This window comes from Antechinus flavipes, chromosome 1 (genome assembly GCF_016432865.1).
Source record: "Antechinus flavipes isolate AdamAnt ecotype Samford, QLD, Australia chromosome 1, AdamAnt_v2, whole genome shotgun sequence".
Classification (NCBI taxonomy): Eukaryota; Metazoa; Chordata; class Mammalia; order Dasyuromorphia; family Dasyuridae; genus Antechinus; species Antechinus flavipes.
In genome coordinates this window covers 439,352,685-439,380,121 of record NC_067398.1, presented here as the reverse complement: position 1 = coordinate 439,380,121, position 27,437 = coordinate 439,352,685, and the positions used below count along the sequence as shown (strand labels likewise).

The following is a 27,437-nucleotide window of genomic DNA, read 5'->3' as shown; positions in this document are numbered from 1 at the left end:
TATTGACAATTTTCATATAACAAATATATATATTTTTTTCATTGCCAAAGTACAGAACTCAAACAGCAAATGTTATAGCAAAATATGGGAGGCAGAAAATTTTATTTTAGCTAAAAAAAAAAAAAAATTTAAAAAGCCTTTCTCAAGAAGATGATATGGAGCTAGGCTTTGAAGCCTGCGAAGAATTTGAATAAGCAATATGTTTTTCTATACTTAAAAAAATAAACCATGATACAAAAGGGAGGGAAGAACCACAGATTTAGAGGCAGAGAAGTTGGATTCAGATTTCAGCTTTGAACAAGTTATTTAGTGTCCATAGGCCTCACAATCTCATCATTTGAAGGGGTTGGGAAAGATAATATTGAAGGTCCATTCCCACTCTACAAATGTGAATGCCCACAAAGCATTCACTAATTTTTGTGAATACTCTTGTAATGCCCACTCTGCATTACTATTGCCAGTCTCTCCTAATTCCTAGGCCCTCAGAGAAATCGCCAGTCACTGTCTTTTGCAGTGCTTAAACCAATTTTACCAAGCTTACTTCTGAGTTCTTCAAAGATCTCTGGCCATCGTTTCATAGAACGATGGTTTAAATGCATGGTAGAAAAATGTTTGTAGCAGCCCTGTTTGTAGTGGCTAGAAACTGGAAAATGAATGGATGCCCATCAATTGGAGAATGGCTGGATAAATTGTGGTATATGAATGTTATGGAATATTATTGCTCTGTAAGGAATGACCAGCAGGATGAATACAGAGAGGCTTGGAGAGACCTATATGGACTGATGCTAAGTGAGATGAGCAGAACCAGGAGATCATTATACACTTCCACAACGATATTGTATGAGGATGTATTCTGATGGAAGTGGATTTCTCTGACAAAGAGACTTAATGAGTTTCATTGGAGAAATGATGGACAGAAACAGCTACACCCAAAGAAGGAATACTGGGAAATGAATGTGAACTATTTGCATTTTTGATTTTCTTCCCGACTTATTTTTACCTTCTGAATCCAATTTTCCCTGTGCAACAGGAGAACTGTTCGGTTTTGCAAATATGTATTGTATCTAGGATATACTGCAACATATTTAACATATATAGGACTGCTTGCCATCTTGGGGGGGGAGGAGGGAGGGAGGAGAAAAAACGAAACATAAGTGATTGCAAGGGATAATGTCGTGTAAAAATTATCCTGGCATGGATTCTGTCAATACAAAGTTATTATTAAATAAAATAAAATTAAAAAAAAATAAAAAAATAAATGCATGGTAGACAGCAAGACGAATACAGAGAGGAGTGGCGAGACTTACATGAACTGATGCTAAGTGAAATGAGCAGAGCCAGGAGATCATTATATACCTCAACAATGATACTGTTTGAGGATGTATTCTGATGGAAGTGGATCTCTTCAATAAAGAGACCCTTAATTGATCAAAGATGGACAGAAGCAGCTACTCCCAAAGAAAGAGCACTGGGAAATGAATATAAACTGCTTGCATTTTTGTTTTTCTTCACGGGTTATTTTTACCTTCTGAATCCAATTCTCCCTGTGCAACAAGAAAACTGTTCGGTTCTGCACACATATATTGTATCTAGGATATACTGTAACCTATTCAACATGTAAAGGATTGTTTGCCATCTGAGGGAGAAGATGGGAGTAAGGAGGGGAAAAAAATCAGAACAGAAGTGAGTGCAAGGGATAATGCTGTAAAAAATTACCCTGGCATGGGTTCTGTTAATAAAAAGTTATTAAAAAAAAAAAAAGAGAGAGAGAGAGAATAGCAAAGTCAAATAAATAAATAAATAAATAGATAGATGGTAGAGTGCTCAAGAATAGCCATGTGCAAGCTCAAGATCTTTTATTCACCTGTTCACAGCCTATCCCTAATTGACCTCCTACTGGGCAGTGAATTCCTGGTCAAAGAGGACCTGCTTCCTCTCCCCACAGCTTAAATAGAGTCTATGAGGTCATATGCACAGCCAATTAGAGAAGGAGACACCTCCCGCTGATGATGTAATCTCAATGCAACCAGAGTTCCCGCCCATGAGGAGGTCCCTGTTCACAGAAACCACTTCGGGGGGTCTCAGGCAACAATGTCTATTTATTTCCTGTTTGTACTGTACATGACTGACCCTTATATGCAAATAGGATCAATTTCTTCTTTTGAGCAATTGAATTCCTTTATCTGTTTCTCCATTGGCTCTAATTTTACATCCACATCTTTTCTGTGCTAAAAGTGCACTGTCTAAGACTGCCAGGAGGCTACTCCAGAAAGCAGATGAACACTGCTGAGTATAACTGCAAAGTTTTTACATTAAGAGTTTGTTTTTTGTTTGCTAAAGGAGAAAGTGTTAAGTTTCTGATGATATGAATTTTCTTTAGCTACCAAGATAAATAGAGGACTTAAAAGATGCTACAAAGAACACAAGGGCAGACTCATCAGCAGTTTGATCACACAAAGAATAAACCCATGATTATACGTTCAAAGTCTAACAGTGGTTCTCAAACTTTTGTTTTCAGTATCTTTATCTTATTAAAAATGATTGAGGATCTCTCCAAAGAGTTTTTGTTTTTCTGGATTATATTTATAGACATTTACCATATGGGAAATAAAAACTATTTTTGAATTTGTAGACCCTCTAAAAGGATTTCAGAGATCCCCAGGATTCTCTAGACCATACTTTGAGAACCACATAAAACTTGGTAAAAAAGGCTCTGTCTTTTCTATGTTAACCATGAGGTGGCAGCAAATCACCATAAATATAGCTATTGAAAGGGGAGGCAGAAATAGGAAAACAGAACATTCAAATGAAAATCTGAAAGACCACCTAGTCTAAAAGAATAGTTGTACAAAGATGTCATCAGACAATGAATACAGGCAAAAGAAGCTGACAGAAGCTCAGTGTCTGTGAGACACCCGGAGACATAAAGACATTTTTGTACCTAAAGCAAGCCACAGAAACTACATCCTGGGCAAGCGGCATGAAAAGTGCCCTCATCGTTGAGAGGGAAATTAAGACTCCAGGATACTTAACTTAATGGGTAAAGACGTCAGGATATTTTTTGGTCACTATTGAGGAATATACTCATTCCCAAAGGAAGTGAGTCGTCAACTCATCTTAGTACCAACCTATCTTTCCATCCTCATTATTCATATTCTCTTTCCTACACCATAATTTGGCCAAACTGGCCTTATCTATGTTTCTTACATACCATGTTCTCTCTCTCATTTCCATGCCTTGTCACTGGCCCCCCCTCATGCCCAGTCTACTCACTGAGTATTTCACTTTTTTCAAGCTTTTTCTGATTTCCCATAACTTCTAACATCCTTCTACCCAAAACTTCTTTGTATTTTATTATTTATACTGTATATACATTTGGATTATCCCCAACAAAAGCTTCCTGAGAACAAGAATTGTTTCATCTTTTTTTTTTCCTTTTTCAATAGTATTTTATTTTTCCAAATATATCCAAAAATAGTTTTCAATATTTACCTTTGCAAAACCTTATTTTCCAAATTTGTCTTATGAAATCTTAACCCCGAATGACTGGAAATCCATAGCGAGAACATGTCTAAAACTGGGACAAAATTTATTGTGGCTTTCAGAGTTTCATGAATTATGTAGGATTCAAGCCCAACGTAATAGGCAAACAGGAGCTATTGTACAAATTACTTTTGACCAACTAGCTGGTGAAGGTCAGTATGCAGAGAGTTCAGAACAGATTTACTATCACATAACAGTGTATGAGCAAATTTCTAAGGCTGCAATAAAAGCTTGGAATTCTCTCCCTGGACAGAAAGATGGAAATAATGCTTTCACAAAAAGTTTTCTCCCATATTGCTCTCTGGCCCAAAGAGCTTCAAGGGAGGTGTGAACTCACAAAGTTACAAAGTTTACTTTGTGAAGCTGGCATACTTGTGAACTCCAATGAGAAAGGTGCAAACACAAGCATTGTACTAATTAGTTCTACTCAGTACCTTGTTTCAGGTTCTGCCCAAAACATCTTCTTGTAAGATTAGATCAACTCTAGTTAGTTAGCAGTTTGTAAAGATTCCAACATCTCTCCCTCCCCACCCCAAAACAACAAGCAATCTGATATTAGTTAAATGCACAATTCTTCCAAAAGTATTTCCATATTCATCATACTACACAAGAAAAATCAGATTAAAAGGGAAAAAACCAAGAGAAAGAGAAAAAACAAGCAAACAATGCTTCATCTTTTGTCTTTGAATCCCTGACATTTTCACTATTTATTCTTATTGTTTATTCTTAATAAGGAACTAAGGTCAGTTGTTTTTTCCCCACCAAGAGATGTCAAAAGGAAGATGAAAGTCAGCATGAGGCAGTATATAAAGTTTTGGACTCAGAGTCAGGAAGATCTAAGAGCAAATCCCATCTCTGATATCAAGTACATATATAACTAACTAACCAAGGAAAAGCTAATTAGTTTCTGAGTCTCAGTTTCCAAATTTATCAGATGGGGCCACTGGAGGATAATCTGTCTCATGTAATTTGCAAATATTAATATAGTTATCATTTTTATTATTATTTATCATCATTATTATCTAAGAACACTGATTACTTGGAGTTGAGGTAGAATAATAATACTTTTTTTAAAAATAGATGCTTTGTTGATTAAGGCACAGAAGGGAGAAGATGAGCCCAAAGGAAGACTTTAAGCCAATATTATATCATCCAAGAGAAAAATAAAACTCTGAAATATCAAGACAGAGCAAGAAGAACTTTATGGATAACATAAATTGAATCTTTCAATGTATAGAAGGGAAATGAAATACCAGAGTGGGGAAGCAATTTGCTCAGGGTCACAGAGGAAAATTAGCTTAATTTTCAGTGAAACTGAGGCTAAATTACAATGGGCCAAATTTCAGACATCCTTAGAGATCATTTTGTCCAAAACTTTTACCTTACAGAGAAGGTAAATAAGGCTCACAGTTAGCTCAAGGACTTAAACCATGATATCCTGACCCCTAGAATTTTTAGCAATGCTGTAGAAATTTAACATTCTTCATAAGTACTGACCATTCCAAAGCACCAGTAACCCAAGGTAAATAACTAAGCAGGTAGGTGGGCCATCACATCCTCTCAGGTACACTATAGATTCAATTTCCCCCCACTCCCTCCTACCAGGCTTCTATGGTCAGAAAAGCTTGAGAATAAAAAGAGCAACAAGCCTTCACATAGCACTTTAAAATCTGCAAAGCACTTTTGCATGATTATCTCATTTGACAAAAGCAAGGAAGAATAAAACTTTATAAGAAAGAAAAAGTTTCTGGAGTAGAGAACGCAAAAGTATCTACTAGAAGGGATATATTTCAGTAGCAGCTGAGGCTGTTTCCCTTCCCTTGTTTTGCTGAAAGGATTCCCTCTTAATGGGGGAAATCCATTTTTCAAACTATTACTAGTCCTCCACACACACACACACACACACACAACCAGGCTGTGAGATAACTCCTAATGGTTGATAACCGAAGGGGCTGCCTCATTGGAGCTAATCTTGACTAACTAGCCCTAGATCTAGCTAGAGCCAATTTCTTTATTAAAAATCATGCCTTAAACCCAAACCACTCTTGATTCCATTGAGTAGTCACCAAGACCCATCTGTTTGTTGTTTGGGTTGGATTGACTTAGATTTCATATTAAATGGCAATCTTTTGGCCAGAAACCCTGAAGGTCTTCCTCTCTCAGCTCTACTTATTTAGATTTTTTTGGACTAGGAGAAAGCAGAAATTCTTTACCTGGATTGATATCTAACCTTAATCACTGAATGGGTGCATCCTCAAACTGAGATCTGTTGAAGACCTTAGCTTAACAAGATCAAGGTCTCCCATTGGCATCCAGAGTCATCTCCCCTTGTCTTGATCTTTATCTTACCACTGGACCCAACTTGGTCTGGAGGGGAAAGAGAGGCAGGTGACTTTGCACAGCCCTCCCTCACTTAAATCTAATCTACTTGCATGTCATAGCATCACCTCCCTGATATCATCAAGCGCCAAGGACAATCAACAACAACACCCAACCAAGACCCCTCTGCCTTTTCCCACACCCCTCTCCATCCAGGTTTTTTTACATGAGGGACTAACAACTGAAGCAAGAGCTAGATTTGAAGTACTCTCCAGATGGTACCTACTCCTAACCCACTGTCATCATCCTTCTATTGGTTCTTCTCCATTCATTCCTAGGGATAGACAAAAGCACCAAGACTGTCCCAGCCTAGTTCATACTCTAGGCTAATGGAAATGAGGGTTCTCCCTTATACGCTAAAACAAAAGGAAAAGATCAGAAGCACATCAAAATCAACTAGTTTAACTGAAGTTTCCTAAAGTTTTCAGAACTTTTTCCCTATTTGAAGATTTTGTTCCTAGTTTCCCAAAAAAAGAAGTCTTTATTATTTGAACAATTCAACATCAAATTTAGTTATTATTAGGAGCAGCTAGATGGCACAAAGTATGGAACACTGTGCCTGGAGTCTGGAAGACCTAAATTCAAATCAGACCCTGAGTATTTAAGACCTCTCTAATTCTGGGCATGTCACTTTAACTTCTGGTTGCTTCAGCTTCCATATCTGTAAAGTAAGAATAACAATACACCTTCTTCCCAAGTTGTGAAAAGTAAATAAAATTATATTTATACATGGTTCTGTCACATAGTAGTCTTTATATAAATGTTAGCTATCATTATTATTGCTCAAACCAGTATAATTGGCTTACTATATATTATATATTATGACTATATATGTGTATATGTATACATATATACACATATTCACACATATAAAAATATAATTAACCAGGAAGAGAGGCACCTTGCCTTCTAAAGCCAGTGAAACAACACTCTGTTTGACCCTTAAGGTATAAAGTCAGAGGAAAAATAACAAAGAAAAAGATTCATAAGCAGTATAGACAAATTATAAATGTAACGAGATGTCCGCTCTTTGTTCTCTGGAAACTGTACTTTCTGGAAGCCAGTGAGATCTCAGCTACAGAAATTAAGACAGCTAGTTTGAAGGAAAAAGAATTTTAAAATAGGTAGACATACGAACTACCGAGAGAGAAGAAAAATTTGCAGAAACCCTAGCTGAGACCTAGCTCTGTTTTCCTGGTGGTTGCACTGGGAACAAAAACAAAAACAAAAACACGCACACAAAGAAAGAACATCCAATAATACTTCTGGGATTGCTAACAACATCCTATCATGAATAATTTGAGGTATTTTCATTTCCTTTATTATATCAAATAGAATAATCTTTCAGTGGTTAGTAAGAAACCAAGGCAACATTCCCCCAAGATGTTTGTGTAGCTTTGAGAAATGCTGATGAGTGTGCTTGATGATTGATTTGACTCCTAGATTATTTGCACTGTATTCTATTTTAAGTAAAGATCTTTTGTTTTAATAGTATATGAGGTAATTTATTCCTCTTGGGGCAAATATACAAGTGGGGGCTCATGCACTGTGAAGTGAGACAGATTGAACATGTTATGGACCTAATTTCAACTTTCATAATAGAAGAGCCAGGCAAGAATCAAGGGAAAGAACTCCAGACTTGGAGCCAGAAAACCTGACTGAATCGTGTACATAACTGCTGAAATAACTTCACTTTAAAGTGTGAGAGCTTTCTCATGCCTAAATTTTTTTTTCAATTTCAACTCAAAGCTCAAGAAGTTTCTGTTGCTTCCTACTCCCTCTAGGATATATTACAATCTCTCATAATCTGACTTCACTTATTTTTCTAAATTTATTTCACTTTACACTCCAGGCAAACTGGCTGTCTTTTATACATGACACCCATCTTCTATCTTCATCCTTTAGTGGATCTTTCTCCCAAGTCTAGAATGCCATCCCTCTTCACCCGTCTCTTGAAATAACCCCTTCCAGGCTCAGTTCTACCCTTTTATTTGTCTGATTCTTCCAGATATTAGTGCTTCTTGTGCCTCCTTTCAAAATTACTTATGTTTTATGTTAACCTATGTACACGTTACATTCTTCTTTCTCCTTGTACTTTTAGGAAAGACACATATTTTTGTCATTGTATGCCCAGTGCTATTTTCCCATCTAGTTGAACTCCTCTGAACTTCCCCAACATCCCCTAGGAATCTCTTCATTAGGGAAGATCACTTCAACCTTGGAATTCATAAATCATCAATATCTTCAGTCTCAGGGACCCCTGCCTTGGACTGGAAGACAGAGTGTCTTTCATAACATCTATTTAAGGTGGGGGGCCAGGTCAGGGGCCCCTTGGTTGCACTTTTCTGGACATTTGTCACACCCTTGTACAGGGTATCTTTTGATCCCCCCCAACTTTTCAGCTTCATTTTGGGTGTAGTCTTCCTCCATCAGAAGGCAAGCTCTTTGAGGTCAGGGACTATCTTCCTTCTTTGTGTTTGTATTCCCAGCACTCAGCATAATGCTTGGCAGAGAGTAGGCACTTAATAAATGTTTTCTGGCTGTCTATGACAGTGCCTGGTGCAGAATAGACTCATAATGAATGGTATTTGAATTGAGCTCCTTCATCTATAAAATAAAAATAATGATATTAGCACTACCTACTTCTTAGGTGTGATGAGATTCCTAAAAAAAGCAATTTGCAAACCTTAAAGCTTCTCTATAAATATGAGTTATTTTTATTAAGGTAGCGTTTAGCTGAGTGCTTCTTGAAAGGCTTTGTGAAAGAGGGGGCAGATTATAGAGCAAAAAAGAAATCCATAATAATGCAGCACAGGTTGTATGCCAAGTTATTGTTACAAAGGAGGATAGGGTGTAAAGGGTGTTTTTTGGGGAAGACTGAGAGAATAATTTATTCAAGGGAAGCTTAGGAGAGAAAGAAAGGATACTGTCAGAGATTTATTAGGTCTCCCAAAACTGAGGTCCCAGGAAGAAAATATAGAAAAAGGAGGGAGAACCTTGAGAAACATTTAAGAGGTGAGAGAAAGAAGATGAGTAAAGGAAAGGGAGCAGGCACTGTTAAAGTAGATGACTTCAAGATTAAGAACCTAAGAAAACTAGAATGATGGTCCCAGTTTTATTATAAAGATGGTAGAACAGAAATTGGGAAGAGATTGATATTAGGTCATTCATTCAGAAATATCCTAGAGGCAGTTAAGGGTAGCACACTAAAAGAAAGGGATTACTGGAATATAAATTTGGAGTTGCAGGAAGCTTGGAATTTACACAATTCTAGATCTACAGCTGGAAGGGGCCTCAGAAGTAATCTTGCCCAACCCTCTCATTTCATAACTAATTTGAAGGCCACACTAGTAACATATAGCAGAGTCAGAATTTTTTGACATCAGAAAAGTTGGGTTAAGGGTTCTTTCAAAGGCACCACACGGTTCTGAGAGGTCAGGGCCAGAGTTCTAGATTTGTAAATAATTACTAAAAAGAAAGATTAGGGGAGGAGGAAACTCGGGAAATCAAAAGCAAGGTACAAAAAACTTACTTGAGAAAGAGGAAGTGATTAAGAGTATGAAGTACAGCAAAGCAACTTGAAGAGAAATACTAAAAAGGCCACTTTCATTAGGCGTAAAAAAAAAAAAAAAAAAGTCATCTAGGACTTTCCAGGAAAGAATCAAAATGAAATAGTCAAACAGTGAATAATAGACAATGGTCACCTACTTAAGTTTAACCTTTAAACATAGAAAGAAAATAGATAGTTGTCCACCTTGTCAGGTTAATAAGTAGTAATTAAGCTCTTATTAAGGGTGAAACACAATGTCAAGAAAAAAAGGAAGCAAACAAAAGCAACTGAAATTCATGTTTAGTTTTTTGTTTTTTTTCATGTAGAAGACATATGAAACATGTTAAAAGAATGGAAGGAAAATAACTAATGAAAAACAAAAGGTTAACAATACTGAAAGGGAGAATTGGAAAAGGGCCTGGATGAGTCAGAAGGAACTCAGGTATATCAAACATAGGTACTGACTGACTTCTGAAAGACTAGTTTCCTCTGAAACCACAACAGCAAAAGATAGAATAAGTAAAAGAAAGTGGCATTTCTGCATAATTTCCCTAAAGATTGTTGGCCATTAAATATATTTAATTTGTTATATACTGTATTAATTTTATATTTAAAATATTACATTAAATATTATCATTATGTTCCCCCTCCAAAAAAAGGGCTTTTGTAGAAAGATATATGTATTATTACATACTGTACCTGTTTTCAGAATTTTTCTATGTATTGATCAGTTATGTGCTAATTTTTTCCTCTTAAAAAAATACTACTTGTTCCATTCAATGTCTATCTGGGAAGGGGAAAGAAAGGGATACTTGGGGAGGACTATAATAATGTGAGAAACTTATTTTTTAAAAAAAGAAGAAAGCTGGTTTGAAACTCACAATGAGTATAACTATTTAAAAATCTGTTCTCTGTCAACACTTATTCATCCATTGCTTAAAGACAATACACAGGAGGAGAAGAAAGAGGATGAAAAGGAAAAGAAAAAGGAAGACAAGGAGGAAGAGGAAGGGGAGCAAAACCTCAATGGGGATTTCCCATCCTATTCCAGTAGTTATTCATTTTTCCATTCTGTCTCAGTTTCTTCAACTGTTAAATGGGGATAACAGCCCCTGTTAAGTAGGGTCGTTGTGAGAATAAAATGAGATTTTTTTGGTAAAGCACTCAGAAACCTGGCACATAGTAGATGCTATAAAATGTTTATTTACTCAATTTTGCCTAACTTCCCTTCCCCTACAAAAGATCCGTAAGGTTGCAATATAGCAGTGACAGAAAGGCAACTGACTGGCTCCCAGCCTTGATAACAAGCATTCTAATAATAGCTCACATTTATATGATAATTTTTCTGTAAATGGTTTTGTATATATTTTTCCTTTGCCATATTTACAAGGCTGTCATTTTAGTGCTATTGATATCCTCATTTTACAGATGATCAAATTGAGATTGAGTCACCTCTTTTAACCTCAGTTTCGTCATCTGTAAAATGGAGATAATAACAGCACCTACCTGACAAGATTATTGCAAAAATAGCAAAAGAGAAAATAGTAAAGTGACTTGCTCATGGTCACACAAAACTAGAAAGATGTTATAACTTTTAGATCTATGGATAAAGGAACAGATCATGACCAAATATGGGACACAAGATCACAGAAGAGAAAATGGACAATTTTAGTTACAAAAAATTTAAAAGTTATTACACAAACAAAACTAATTCAGCCAATATTATAAGAGAAACAGGTAACTGGGGGTGAATGGGACCGAGTGAAGTTTTCTCAAAAAGTCTATGAGACAAGGCCTAAGTCACGTGGTCCCTATTCCCAGATGTCCCAGGCTTTGGGCCCTAAGTTGCAAAAAGTCACACGATCTCTAGGTCTAGAGGTCTCTAAAGGTCAGACCCTAAGTCAGCAACAGGAAACAGTATGACCCACAGAAAGCAGATAACTTGGTGTCCATTGGTCAGTGATGGTTACTTCCTTTTAATCTATCCAGTGAAAAGGCCTGGGACTTTTGCTATTTAACCAGCTTTACTGTTTTTGGCTTGTCGGGTCGAGCACATGTTGGGAGCTGGGATGCCTCCCAGGTGTGCTTGGGCCTCTCCCTGCAGAGACTAAATAAATACTTTCTCTTTGTGCCTGAAGATGTCTCTGATTAGTTCATTTGGGAAAAGGGTCTAGCACCAGGCCCACACTGGTGGAAATCTCTGCAGTAAGCTTCTATGTAAGAGTCATTTTCAAGATGTAAAAAGAATAAATTCAAATTTATAAGGATGAGTTATTCCCCAATTGATAAAATGACATAAAATGTGATCTTCTAAGAGAAAAATCCAAGCCACCAACATCCATATTTAAAAATGCAATAGATTTCTAACAATTAGATAAATTAATACAGAGGTTCTATCTTACTCCCATTAATCTGGCAAATTTGAGAAAAGGGAGAAATGAAAAATGTTGTAGGGATTGCAGATAAATAGACACATTAAAGCGCTTCTAGTTGAAAAATTATGAATGAAGCATTATGGAAAGCAAATTGGAACTCCTAAATTTGCTGAAGTCAGTTATTCCACTACTTATCCCAAATGTGACAGCAAAGAAATGGAGAATCCATTAACTGGGGAATGGCTTAACAAATTATTATATATGAATGTAAAAAATATCACTGTGCTCTTAAAAAAAAAAAAAAAAAAAAAAAACTAGGAACATTTGTATGAGGTTTTGGAGAGTAAAGTAAGGAGAACCAAGAAAACAATATATTTATATAACAATGACACTAAAGACAAGCAACCTTGAAAACCATTATAACTCTGATCAATACAATGTCTAAGCACAATTCCAGATGACTAACAAGGATGCATGTTATCCATCTCTTGATAAAGAGGTGATGATTGTACAGACTGAGATATATGAATTTTAGACATGGTCAAAGTTGGAAAATTTGTTTTCTCTGATTATGAATATTTGTTACAAAGATTTTTGTCTTTCTTTTTTCCAGTAGAGATGAGGAGGTGGGGGAGAAACAAAATAGATTTTGTAAACTGAAAAAAAAAATTTTAATTTTCAACATTATCCGACTTACAGTGATAGCTAGTTGGCATAGTAGATATCAGGCCTAGAGTCAGGAATCCGTATGTTACTAAGTTCAAATCTAGCCTCAGACATTTATTAGCCATGTGACTCTGGGCAATTTATTTAACCCTGTTTACCTCATTTCCTCAACTGTAAGATGATCTAGAGAAGGAAATGGCAGGCTGTTCTCAGTATCTCTGTCAAGAAAACTCCAAATAGTGTGACAGAGAATTGACAAGACTGAAAAATGAACAACAGACTCAAATACATATCCTTCTAACTGATACACTGGCACTCAGAAAACCACAAACAATATCTATGATGTATTATATTTTTGTTTATTTTGTTAAATATTTCTCAATTACACTTTAATTGATTCAGACCCTATTTTGGAGTTTTGCAGTCTACTTTCATCAGGCTGTAAATTTGACTCCTTTGCTCTAGATGAAAATCTAACAGGATAAACAAGTCCTGTGAAATTAAGAGTTTACAATTTTCAACACTAGTCTACTCCTTTTCTCTCTCTTTATTTAGGCCATCAGTCATTCTTTCACATTTTAATTCAATTTATTGATCCAGAATTTTGCTCCTCCTCCTTTTCCATCAATGCAAAGACACTGGTCCTCTCCCCCCCCAAACCTCCCTTTAGAACTTCTGTGACAGAAAAAGAAGCACCCTCCTCTGTTATAGACCAGGAAATATATATATGCCATAAATACAAATTCTTGCCCTAATAGAGTAGAAGAATTCTCCTAATTTAGAAACACCAAATTAAATGTTTCTCTCTTTTTCTGCCTTTCTTTGGGGTTTTTTGGTATGCCAAACACTAAGCATACTATCTAAGAACACAGAGGCACTTAATAAATGCTTGTTGTACCAACTGACCAACTGCTATGTCGTCAAGATATCTATCCCATGACTAACTACAAGTATTTGTCTTCTCTCCTCCTCTAACTTATTTTGTTCTCCTCATTCTGCCTTCCGTTTTCTTCTTTGTTGCTTAAAAAAAAATTATATATAGTATATTTCCATTTAATGGCTTTCACTTAAGCCTTTCTATTTTATGGTCTTTCCACTTATCTTAACAACTAAGAACTAACGTTCCCAGAGAAATAGACCTTCCAATTAGATTTTGCCCAGTTTTGCCTTTGTCCTAGATGTAATACGTTGAGAGATTGTTAGCTTTCTAGGATAGGCCACTCTTATCTACAATACACAATGTAAAATACACAAGCCACTGAATGACACAAAAGGAAACTAACCATAGTAGAAATATGACAATTCCTATCATGAAAGCCACTTTTTGCTACAGATTCTCTGTTCCAAGTTAAATTAAATAGTCTTTCCATTTAAATTATAAACAATAAGAAAAGTAATGATATAAGTACCTCATTTTAAATCCTGGACTCAAAAGTAATCAAGTTGCTAAATTCAAATGCTTTAAAAAAAATTCAGCAACACTTGATTAAATGCAGCATGGGACAATGGAAAGAACACCAGATTTAAAGTCAGATCATGCAGGTTCAAATCCCAGATTTGCTATTTACTGCTGGCAAGACTTTGCCACGTAACCTTTCTGAGCTTCACTTCCCTACTCATAAAGTTAGGTGATTGGCCAGGATAGTCTCCACAATGTTGTCCAACTCTGGGTCTCTTATCTACTTCCTTAGATCCAAAATGATCCCCATTGTCAATGAAGGAGATAAGAAAAAGAGACAACCAATGACAGAGCTAGGAAATAAAGCAGTCATTTAATCAAATTCCTCTTTGGTATCTACATATGTAATAGTTTTCAGTCAGACACAACACATACCATTGTTAAGACTCCAACTCTATAAAGTTAGGTGGTACCTGCTTATACTTTAGGAAAAATAAAAGCAGAATTTCCAAGTTATCAGCAAGCAAGCTAATATCAAATATTTTCAACTAGGTATTTTACTTTATCCTTTGCTGTCTAGAGTTACAATATAGTAATATAAGTATGAAAATAAATGTATCACCTATACATTTCCATATTAATAAGAATACTAATTCAAACTCAGATTTTATTCTTTGTAAGGCTGAAAAATAACGTGACAGAGCTTACAGAGTTTACCTACCCAGACATCTGTGCTTCTAGTGCTCTCAGAGTCGTCATAGATAATTTATATGGATTATATATATATATATTGGCACATACACAGTAACTGGCATTAAAAGACAAGAGATTGTAACATTTTTGTTATTCCTTGCTTTGAGATTCGCCTGTGCCATTTTTGGTTCTCTGTCCTCAAATCTAAATATAGCCATTATTTTGAACTTCAGTTCTGCCAAGAACCCAGAGGCTGAGCTCTTATAGCATAGCGTGACAACATTCTGCTCTCAGACAAAGGCTTTTAGGACTTTCTCTTTACTTTTTAATTATCAGCTCCATGAATTCATCATAATACAGTGAAGAAGCTCTAGGCTAAAAAAAGCCAACTACAAAATCCACACTGTCATAATGAAACGTGCTTCTTTCAGAAAGCTAGCCATGGATGACTTATCTTGATTCATGGCAACACCATGTCCCTATCACCAAGGCATGCATGTCTCTACATGAGATAAGATCCCACCATAACCTAACTCAAGGTAGAAATTGTATTATAAATCTCATTTTGTACAGAAATAGGTAAGATAGTTACCGAATGTCTGTAGCGTAGGTGATCCAGGTGGAGATGTATTTACACTAGGAGACAAGTAGAGATAGTTTTTGTTCATTCCCGAATCAAAATCAAAGGGTGATTTATAATCCTCATATAAGTCCATCTCTCCACGATCCATTCCAGGAATATGGACAGCACACAGTCTCATGATAGCATCCTTCTTCTTCCATTTAGCCTGAGGCACATTAGTCTCTGTTCTCTAGGTTATACAGCTTTACGAATAAAAGCGACCAATGTTTCATCATCCTGCTTTCTCCAACAAAGTATTCTATTTCCTTTTCAAAATATTAAGATCCACATGACTAGCAAATACAACACCTGTTTAATAAGTGACTCCAGAGCAATCCCAGGAGCAGCAGTTAATTTCTGTCAACAATGAATAACCTGGGCAGGGTTTAAATGAATATTGTTCAGTAAACAAAAAAAAGGAAACTCCAGCATAAGGTATGGGCACATATTTCTAAAAAGTCTCAGTATAGTTTTGCCAGTGAGCAAGGCATTTCCCTTTATGTAAAAAAAAAAAAAAAAAAGTGTCAGCTGACCACAACTCTACTAGAATAACCTTAATCTTCTAGGATAGAAAAGGATTACTAGTCAGTAATCTATTCTAAATACCATCTGGGTAGTGCCACCCCCTCCCCCAATTGTGACTAAAATTCCAAGTACAGAGCAGCTTCCTGGTTCTTCAGAAACCTTTCTAAAAGCTTAATAATTTCATAGAGTTGAAAGAAAAAGTCAGTTGCAGAAATACCTAACAAAGTTTTAATTCTATTTGTTACTTATTTACTTTCTTTTTTTAATCTGATTTCTCTGGTGCAATAAGAGAATTGTATAAATATGTTTATACATATTGGATTTTTAAAAATATATATATACACCCCAAAAACTAATTATTGCTACTTAAATGTGTATTTCTTGTATAATGTCCGTTGATTTTCAAATTTGTGGTATGCACACATTTATACAATAAAGACTATTGTATTGAAAATAAATTCTATTTGTAAGAGAGTTTTAGTCATGTGCCCCCCAAAAAACTGAGTATCAACTTCTTAAATAAAACTATCTGCTGCTACAAAGCTACCAGTATTGTAACTCTTCTTTGTTTAGCTGACTTTTAGCTCTGCAGGTGCCAAAGTTGACCTGCCAAATTGTACAAACTTGTGAAACCACAAAAAAAAATTTCTTCTTGAATAGCAATCCCTTGACCAATAGCTACAGTTAGCCAACACAAATCTAACCTGGTAACTCATCATCCTTGATGGGAATCTTTTCACATAGCACTTCCCAGCTAAAAAGGAGCACTGAAATCGGCTCCAGATTCTCAAATGGGCCTTTGTTTAGGCAATGGCCCTCAAATGTTTCTGATGGGTTTTTGCCACATGGTTCACCTAATATTATTTGTCCAGGAAAATACACTATAAATAAAGCAGTCGTGGTATCCATAAATAGCCATGGAGCAACTAAAAAAATGAATCAAATAGATATTCAATTTTTTCATACCTACATGGCTGGAAAAAAAAAACTCTACACACTGATCTGTTTTTTGGATTGGAGGCAAAAAAAGAAAAAAGAAAAGAAAAGAAAGAAAGAAAGAAAGAAACCTACTATATTTCAACCATTTTAAAATGTGTATAGTCTTGCTAGGGCAGCAAGATTGATAGAATGCTGGGTCTGAAATCAGGAAGACTTATCTCTTGAGTTCAAATCTGGCCTCAGACACTTACTAGTTGTGTGATCCTGGGCAAATCCTTTAACCTTATTTGTCTCACTTTTCTCAGCTGTAAAATGAGCTGGAGAAGAGAATGACAAACCATTTTAGTATCTTTGCCAAGAAAACTCCAAATTAAGGCAGTTTTGATTGAAATGACTGAACAATAATATCATCAAAATCATCATTATCATCTTATTTTTACCACTACCCATAGTATCACTATTTAGCCTACTAAGAGTCATTCAACTAGTATTTATCAAGGATTTCTAAGCATCAGGTACTATGCTAAGCACTCCAAAGAAAACTTTGAAGTCATGCCCTTTGCAGACTCTGGTCTTTCTATATTTTAGATTTTAGATTTATAAATATAAATATTTAGATTTTACCTCAATCTAGTGTCATAGTATCTATTACCATAGCTGTCAGCATGGAGATGGCACAGAATGTAAGAGTGCAGTTAAGGCAATTCCTGATCCTATTCTAAATCTTGCTTTTTATTCACCCAATGATCCAATAGGGGGGAAAAAAAGCTTTTCTGCATCACAAATTACTCTTCTTCATAAAACTACATGAATAGTTGAAAGTCCTAGACTCAGCAAATTGTAGGCACATTAATACTTCATAGTATTATTTATGGAAACACTGCATACGAAAAAGTTTCTACAAAAACACATTATAGGATTTGAACATTTTAAAAAAATTTTTTATCTGTTTAAACTCCTGAAGAGTACTATAAGTAAACTGGTACTTCCCCAGCCTCATTCCAACATTCATAGGAGTCAAGTACTTCAAGCAAGCTAAAGTAAAACTTCTTAAAACTGTGGGTCACAATTCCATATGTAGTCACATAATTGAACATGGAAGTTACAAACTTATGATTTATTATCAGTAAATGTTTGATTTGTATACCTATTTTATATGCTTACATAACTGGTGTTGTGTAAACATTTCTTGTGCGAAAAGAAGTGGATAGTGGAAAAAGTTTAAGAAGCCCTGAGTTTCTTACACTAGGCATTTGAATACTAACTTTGACATTTACTAAACATTTATTGCAGTCTTGCCTGTGTGACTTCTGGAGATGATCTTAGATTCTCAAACTCTATGCCACTAGAATATGCATTGTAGTGATTTGGAGAATGTTCAAGAATGATTCCTATAATGAACTGAATGCCTATTGTCAGAAGATCAATCTAACTAAATTGGGAGAGGTTTATCCCCAGGCTCACCACAGTGAGATGAATTTCTTGCCCAATGAATCTTGACAATTGTTTCTTAAGTTACAAAAAGGGGGCAATTTTTCTTGATGCAGATAATTACAGTGCTAATTGTTGTGGGAGATACCAAACTAAATACCCTCACAAAGTTTGCAGTCCAGTAATACAAGATACCTTCCACTAATACCAGACTTGTTGTTTTATATTAAAGAGGTTTAAAAAAATGTAAATTATAAAAAGAGATCACTTTTATTCAAGTGGACTGGGAACATCTTCATGGTAGAAGGTACACTGGAGTCAAAAGAATAGACAGAATTTTAAATAAAAATAAATCCCCCAAAAAAATTTAATTCAGAGGAAATTTTTAAAAAGGATTATCTGAGTTGGATCCTAAAGGACTTATAGTATTTTAACAGTGCATATTGGAAAGAGAAAGGAATTTCAGGAAAAGAAATTAATGGCATGTGTAACTATACAACAGGTAGGGTGCACAGATTAACTTGTGGCATGAACGTGTTTTGCATGATTTCACATGTATAACTGATATCAAATTGATTCCCTTCTCCATAAGGAGGAAAGGGGCTAGAGGGGAAAATTTCAAACTCGTTTTTTAAATATGAATGCTTAAAATAAAGCAATGATTGTCTAAAAATGATAATTTGTGATATGATAAATAATTTAATTTAGTTAATACTTATAGGTAAATAGTGATAAAGGTTGAAGCAAGATCATGGAGAGTTTTAAATGCCATGAAAAGAGTTTGGATTTTATCAACAGGCAGTGGGAAGCTATGAAAGGTTTTTGAGAAACAGAAAAAAATAACCAAGACTGTTCTTTAGGCAGTAGTACACAGGATTATTTGAGGCATAAAAAAACAAAATAAAAACCAGTAAAGTAGACCAGGTGACAAGTAACAATCTTTATCAAATTTAGCTGTTTTAGTTAGCAAGCACTACAAAAATCTAAGATATTTAAAAACTGTCTAGACAAGGAAAATAGGGAAAGTCAAATTAAATTTAAGTATAGCATTTAAAATATAAAACATGACCTGTCTCTGTCAATCAACAGAGAGAAAAAAGTTAGGGGCAAAGATTCTTGTACAGATTCAAAAAATAAAAATGCTCATACCCTGAGATGTCAGCAGGGGGCAGACATGGAACAGGTTGCAAACAATTCAACTGTACCATGAATAAAACAGATACAGAGCTTACATCATAATGAGCAAAACTCATTTAAAAATACAAATTGCAAAATAATAAAGGACAATTAGGAACTGTAAATACAAGAAAATTATAACTTAGATTTAGAGATTTTTTTTCTTTTCATTTCTAACTATAGAGTTCCAAAGTTATAATTCTATGTTTTCAGGTTTGAAAAGTAAAAATAAAGACTATTTGGTCACTATACATTTCTTGAGAGTCACTCACAAGTTCTATCTCTGATAAATATTAGCTGCAATCATGGGCCTCTCAAGCAACTCTCTAATATTGCAATTTTATATATATACATATATATGTGTTACAAACATAGAAGATACTGATCTGTTTTTAGAATGTTTCCCTACTCATTTGAGAGTTCCCTATTCCAATAAAATCAAAAGTCTACTCCTGAAACATATTGGAATAGCAAACTGAACAGGAACATTAAAACAAAATACTGTTTCATTTCCTTTTCAACTCTTAACTAAAAGTGACCATATTGTAGAAGAAGCATAGAGAAATTGGCAAGCAAATAATCCTCCATGACCTGAGTAATTTGATTCTCTTAACCATTTCTGAATTGAAGTTAAATGGTACCAAGAAACTTTTCTTTGGTGGGAGAAAGGGAGAGTTGTATGTTATTTTAAAGACTGGTGAATCTCTTCCCAAGCTTGGGAAATACATCAACTGGTTTAGTCATGGCATTGAAATTCATCTGTGAACTCATTGGTATAGCTATTCATTCCACTGATGCAGACTGAAACTTATCCATGCCTGTCTATCCTGTGACTCTTACCAATATCGCCACATAAATTGGTCAGAGAAAATCCACCCCTTGCACTGAAGTTTTTCTAATTCTCTTTTTCTCTTGACATCTTGGAGTTAACAGCATAGTACAAAGGCTATTTGCAAATTTACCTTCACTCTTACCACATGCTTAACTAATGTCTCTCTCTCTCTCTCTTTTTTTAAATTATATTTTATATATATGCATAATATATATATATAATTTTATTTTTATATTTTTAAAAAACCCTTTATTCCACTTTTCTAATTCTTAACTTGTAATGTCTCTATCTACTTAGATCCACCACATGTCTCCAAGTGAAATTCAAATTTTCAGAGTAAGTTGCAGTATTTTATCAGTTGCAGCCACTCAATAACATCAAAAAATTTATTTAAAAAGTAGGCTTTTGTTTCAAGAACAAAAGACAAGATTCTGTCTTAGGGTCATCACAATAACAATACAGCTTTCCAAAGGCAATCCAACCTGTTCTGTTCTCCTTTCCAACTACAAGTTCAATTTAGTGTCTATTTGCTGTCAGTTCAAGAAATATAGGTCATAAATCCATAAGCTGTCTACCCAACTATATAGCATAGCCTGGACAATAGATACCTTTCATCCATCAAATTTTTCCTATATATGGAGTTGAACCAAACTCCTTTGGGTGGTTATGGATCTTATCTATGAGGTTTAGCAAGAATCCAGGGTTTGATACAAATAGAACACCATCTGTAAGTAGAAATATCTATTGGATCTCATTTATAAGCAATACTTTTTTCACTTGTGCTGGATATCTTCCATGACAGTGGCAAAAATCTTTGCCTTCTCTTTTATGACATACTTGATAGTGAGTCAGCAAGATTAAGTCCTATTTGTCCAAGTCCTGGACAAATCCTTTAACTTCTCAATGCAAAAGGGTTCAGGGTTGTGTTTTTGAAGCAAGTTTTCTCATTTCTGAGTTTCTTTATACTAGTGAAGTCATAAAAATAGTCCTGAACCATATCCTTATACACCTTAATATTAATGATCAGAAAAGGTTCATAACGATTTGTAATTTTCTGGTTTCTTGATTCTTATAAGTATGTGCCCATAAAATTATATTCTCACAAAAAATGTTTTGCAAAGGTTAGATGGGTTGGTAATTATTGTGTTCTCTTTTTTTAGGGCAATAATAATACTTAGGATTCTTTTGCACAGTTTTGGTGTTTTTCCTTCCCTCTGATATTTTTAGACTTTATCTTTCAATGTCCCCAAAATTCTATCTCCTCTGTGAAAGATCTCTACAGTACAGACTTAGTCTAATCCAACTGCTTTCCCCATCTTTGTTCTCTTTAGTGACATTTCTAATTCTGAGATTGAGATGTTGAGCATAAACGGGACTTAATTGTCCTGGATGGTGAAAAAAAGAGGTTATTTTTAAATTCTTTTTAGATATTTTTCATCTTTCATTTATTTATAATCCCTTTTTTTTTTAACTTTCTCCCTTAAATTTCCTTTAGATGACTGTTGGAGGCAGGGTTTTAACAAGCTTTTCTCTCTCCATGTGAGCAATCCTGCTCACAATCCTGCACTACCCTTCACATAAGGTTTTACAAATGAGCTTCTTCTTTCAATCAATGTAGTCCTTAGATACCATAAATTCTGATCACTTTGATCAAGCTGGAGCTGGTTTAACTGCATGTTACTTTTTCCTCATTTTTATGTTTTCAGTTTTGTATTCATTTCTGTCTTTGCTCAGTGATCTAATTGTATAGATCATTAAGGAATAATTCTACATTAATTACAGATCGTTTCAAGACTCAATTCAAATACCACTTTCTGCAGTAGTTTTTTCTTGGTCCTCTTCACTGTTAGATCTCTTAATCTACTGGATAGATAGATAGATAGATAGATAGAAATAGAGATAGAGACATATAAATATGAAAAGTACCTATTCATTTAAACATTCTCTCTCTCACTCTAATGTGAGCTTCTTGAGGTCAGGGACTGTGTTTTTGCTGTTATTGCCCCATGGTTTGCATAGTACTTGGAACATAGTAAGCTCAAAATTAAAACTTGCTGAATAATTAGTTTCTCACATGTTAAAAACATTTTCAATTTTATTTTCTGTGACATTCAGTGCTCAGTTATATGTAACATAAGATTCTTTTCTCTAAGAAGCATTCATGATATAAAAATCAAGAAGTCTTTGCCTTTCCTCATTCCTTATATCTAAGCCATTTTTTCTGACATACCTTTCACCATCCTCATTCATTTATGCTACCTTTTAGTTCTTTGCAACAGATGGGATTACAAAATGTGCAATAACTTATGAAGGAGTCTTTTTGAAAATATTTATAACGAACACTGCCTAGCACCAAATGTCCAGAGAAATTAAGTTTCTTGTTGCCTCTGCATGCCTGATAAAACCAACTCTGCAAATTACTTTGTTTAAATTTATGTAATAATAACAACAGAGGAAAAACAACAGCTCTGAAAGCTGGCAAGAACTCTGATGAATATAATCACCAATCATGGTTCCAGAATACCAATAATGATGCGTGCTCTCCACTTCCTGACAGAGAGGTAATGGACTAGGTGTGCAAAATGAGATGTATAGTTTTTGGACAAGGCCAAATCAATGCTAGAATTTGTTTTGCTTGACTACACTTATTTTTATAAGGGTTTTTCTTTTCTCTCTCTTTTTTTAATTAGTAGCAGGGGAGACAGGGTAAGGGGAAAGAACTAAAAGAAAAATGATTTTTTTTTTCCAGTTAAATACAATTTAATTTTTAAAATAGTTAAACCCTTTCTTTATCCTTCTCCAAGGAAAACTTGTGAGGTATTCTTCCATTTAGGTGCAACTACTTTCAGTTTTCTGGTTCAGTTTCTACAAAAGTAACATCAAAATTGATATGCTTCAGTTCCTATAGTAGTATGTCCATTTGTTCATCACTGGGAAAGAATTGCAAACAGCTAAGTTCAGAGACAATCAGAAAACTGCTTCATGTTCCCTTTCCTATAGACTCATAAAGCATATGGATCTTGAGTTTTGTTGGAGGTATATAAAAAATAAAGCTATTTTTTTGGAGCCCTTCAAAAGGAAATATATTCTGTTATCTCTCCAAATAGATAAAACGGACTAATCAATCAAACTTGAGAACTAAATAATAAAAGTTATTGCTAATGATCATTGCAATTAATGACTAACATTTATATAATGCTTTAAAATTTGCAGAGCTGCATATAGGTTATCTCATGTTAACTTCACAATAAAAATACCATTCCCATTTTACAGATGAGGATACTGAAACAGGTAGAGGTTAAAGTATAGCATATTTGACTTTCCATATTTGAAAAACAATTTTCTACTTTCCCAATGATTTATATGATTATTTCAAGAAGGCTTTATTGGCAACACATTTTTAAACTTGATTCCTTAAGTTTCACTTTTGTGACAGTGAGCAAAGATCTTTACCTCCAAATCTCATTTCCTTATCTATAAAATAACTGTCCCGATTTAGAAGACTTAAAATCCTTTCTAGTTCTTCTAGGATTTTCAAATACTCCAAGCACAAATTCCAAAATAAATGATGTCCTTTTTAAAAAACTGCACTATGGCACTGCTATTTAAAGAAATACTTTCATAAAGAAAAATTTCCTAGTGTTGATAAAGAGGATAAATTATGCAAAAATGAATGTTTTAAATTCAGTGTAATGTGAATGAGGACTATTAAAATTTATCATCATCTTGACATTCTAAATTACCTATGTCAATATAAAAATGTGTCTGCCTTACCTAATATACTGAATAGTAACTAGAATTCATATTCTCTTATCAATAGAGTTAGAGAATGAATTGCAACATGAATGAAAAACTGTTCCATACTGCTTTAATGTGATTATCTCTTATCTATTTAAAATTTTACTGTAAGAAATTTTTAAGAATTAGACTTTTTTACATTTTTACACAACATGGAGGATCAATTTTTATGTCAACTGGCTGTCTAATGAGTAGCCTGGGAGGTTTTTTTGGGGGGGGGAGATTGTATTTTGTTTTTAATCAAAATAGAATATTAAACTTAAAGTTTAGAGCCAGCTGGGTAGCACAAAGGGAGAACACTCTATTTAGAGTCAAAAAGATTTGAATTAAAATTTGGCCTCTTATTCGCTGACCCTGGACATGGACCCATAGACAGAACGTCTATCTACCTCATCTGTAAAATGGGAATAATAAGAGTATCTACCCTTTCCATGGTTACTGTGAAAGTTAAATGAGATGTTTTTTTGTAAAGAGCTTCGCGAACATGAAAGTGTTACATAAACATTATTATTGTTGTTTATTATTTATTATTTATTAATTTTGGACAAGGTCAATCAATGCTAGAATTTGTTTTGCTTGACTACACTTATTTTTATAAGGGTTTTTCTTTTCTCTCTCTTTTTTTTAAATAGTAGCAGAGGAGACAAGGTAAGGGGAAAGAACTAAAAGAAAACTGATTATTATTATTATTAATATTCTTATATTATTATTATTAATATATTGAGGTTACCAATCAAACTTGCTAAAAATTCCCCTGACTACCAAGACAGGTGTACTTGTTTCTTTAGATAACATCTATTATCTTTGTTCTCAATGACCCTCTTAAAACAAACTATAAACCTTTGCAATTTCATCATGGTCCAACAGTTATGGCAATAGAACACAGGAAACAGAAGGATCATATCTTGCAAAAGTTCTCTTTTGATGATCTCAAAATTCCACTAAATAAGTAAGTCAAGCTGAAAGACAAAAACCTATTTTATATACCAGTCCCTGGATTACGATATTGAGATATACAACCCTCATTTATTTAAAATGTTTCTCCCAAGAAGAGGCCTTTTAAGGATGGCTCTGGAATGATCTGTTGGGGAGGGAAATTAGAAAGGCCATTTCCTCCTTTCTAACTGGAACCATTATAATTGTATTTGCATAATAAGATAATTAAGGGTCCAAGTCACGAGTTCATTTATATCAGCTAAAATTATGGTGTTCTTGGATACAGATTGTTAGGTTTACCTTGTAGCCTTGCCAAGTGAGAACAAGAATTTTTTTTTAATTCAACTTTTTAAAAAAATGTAGCTAGTGCAGGTCAGCAAGGCTTTCTCTGGCATTTATCCTAAAGAGAACACAACTTGGGATTCTGAGTTCAATTTAAAGTCAGATAAGGGATGAAAAGAAACAACCTCATCCAAGGATATAGACAATAGTTTGTTCTATATTTTTCCGTGCAACAAATTGCTTTAAGCCATCCTGAGAAGGAAAATTTGCAGCCACAATATATTTGTAGATGAAGTCAGAACTTCAAATCTGCAAAATCATTACACCTATACACAAAATGAAAAGACAAGATGGCTTAAAACACTCCTGACTCAAAATTCCAAAAACCACATAAATTGATCTTTTCAAAAAGCAGCTGCTGCAAAAAATAAGAAAATCTAGGCTAATGCTAACAAAAATTAATCATACTTTTGATTACACGAGTATTAAGACCATATTTTCAAATGTTTGGAAAGGGGGAATGGGGCAGAATAGAAAAGTGGGGAGAAGAGATAGAGAAAATGAGACGGACACAGACACAAAAAGTGAGAGGGGAGGTAGGAGGCAAGGAGAGAAAGAGGATAGGAGGAAGAGAGCAAATATTAGGGCTGAAGGTTCATGCAAAAGAAGGGCAGAATGGGAATAAGAAAGCTATTCTAATGGCTCCGAATTGCCTACTAAAGAAGCTCAGGAAAAGGAATTGAGTGATAACAGAAAATATTTTAAAATTATAGGGCAATGCAAAAACTGGAAACTGAGTGGATGCCCATCAGTTGGAGAATGGCTGAATAAATTGTGGTATATGAATATTATGGAATATTATTGTTCGGTAAGAAATGACCAGCAGGATGATTTCAGAAAGGCCTGGAGGAACTTACATGAACTGATGCTGAGTGAAATGAGCAGGACCAGGAGATCATAATATACTTCAACAACAATACTATATGATGATCAATTCTGATGGATGTGGCCCTCTCCAGCAATGAGATGAACCAAATCAGTTCCAATAGAGCAGTAATGAATTGAACCAGCTACATCCAGGGAAAGAGCTCTGGGAGATGACTATGAATCATTACATAGAATTCCCAATCCCTATATTTTTGTCCGCATTCATTTTTTATTTCCTTCACAAGTTAATAGTACACCATTTCAAAGTCCAACTCTTTTTGTACAGTAAAATAACTGTTAGAACATGTATACTTATATTGTATTTAATTTATACTTTAACATATTTAACATATATTGGTCAACCTGCCATGGGGGGAGGGGATGGAGGGAAGGAGGGGAAAAATTGGAACAAAAGGTTTGGCAACTGTCAATGTTGTAAAATTACCCATGCATATAATTGTAAATAAAAAGCTATAATAAAAATAAAAATAAATTTTAAAAAATTAGAGCAATGTAATATGATTTTTTTTTACACATTTCCTCTTACATCTCGAATGAACTACAAAAATTCTTCATGCAATTATGATAAAATTTACTGAAGGAGACCACTGAAACACCAAATACTCAAGCCTAAGAGCAATCTACTCACCAATAGTAGAGAAAAAATCCAAATTGAAGTCTTATAGTCAACTATAAAAAAAAAAAAACTAATTTCTAAATAATGCTGGAACTACTACTCTCTTAAACCCTCAAATCAAATTTAATGTTATTAGAACTATTACTTAACCAAGGTCAAAATCTCATTTCTTCCACCATTACTGCAAATAGTTCTATAATAGGTATGAGTGGTAAATCTGTAACCATTTTACCACTCTGGTTTATCTTCCCCAATCCTGATGTATTGGTTCTTGCACTTCTCTATTCCTTAAAGCAGTAACCTGATTTCACCAAAAAGGAATAGACATAAAATGTAAAACTCAAGACTTTAACCCAAAGATCTAGCATGATTTATATATGGGCAAGTAAATACATCTTGAAAAATCAGATTTACATAAATAGCATCATTCACTCTAACATTCACTGAAACAGGTTTACAGTATGTTTATGTAGTTAATACTATTCCTCCTTTAGTGACTCAGTTGAAGTAGAAAAGCCTACACTTACCCTCAAAATACCACAAGACTAATTAAACATAACCTTATGAATAAAGGAAAAATTTCAAGGATCTTCTAATGTTCCCTTAATGGCTTTAATTTTTTAAGTAAAAAGGCTTTTTGTCATTGTTTCCCAGCATCTACAGGAGAGACATTTGAGACAATATGACCTTTCATGATTTCTCCGTACATCAAATTTTAATAAACTTT

General features: G+C 34.5%; 1 protein-coding gene across 4 annotated transcripts in view; it reads right to left on the bottom strand.

Annotated features, from left to right (window-relative positions):
* TPD52 (tumor protein D52) overlaps positions 1 to 27,437 on the bottom strand; it is a 118,924-nt gene that overhangs the window by 24,278 nt on the left and 67,209 nt on the right. For 2 of the 4 annotated variants that reach the window (XM_051969991.1, XM_051969992.1), the window contains exon 1: positions 15,198 to 15,503. The exons of 1 other annotated variant lie outside the window; for it this stretch is intronic. In XM_051969991.1, coding sequence (XP_051825951.1) covers positions 15,198 to 15,366 — 169 coding nt within the window. In that variant the 5' untranslated portion in view covers positions 15,367 to 15,503. Of the gene's footprint in view, positions 1 to 15,197; positions 15,504 to 27,437 lie in introns of those variants that run through there. One more of the 4 variants, XM_051969993.1, reaches the window with a different exon arrangement.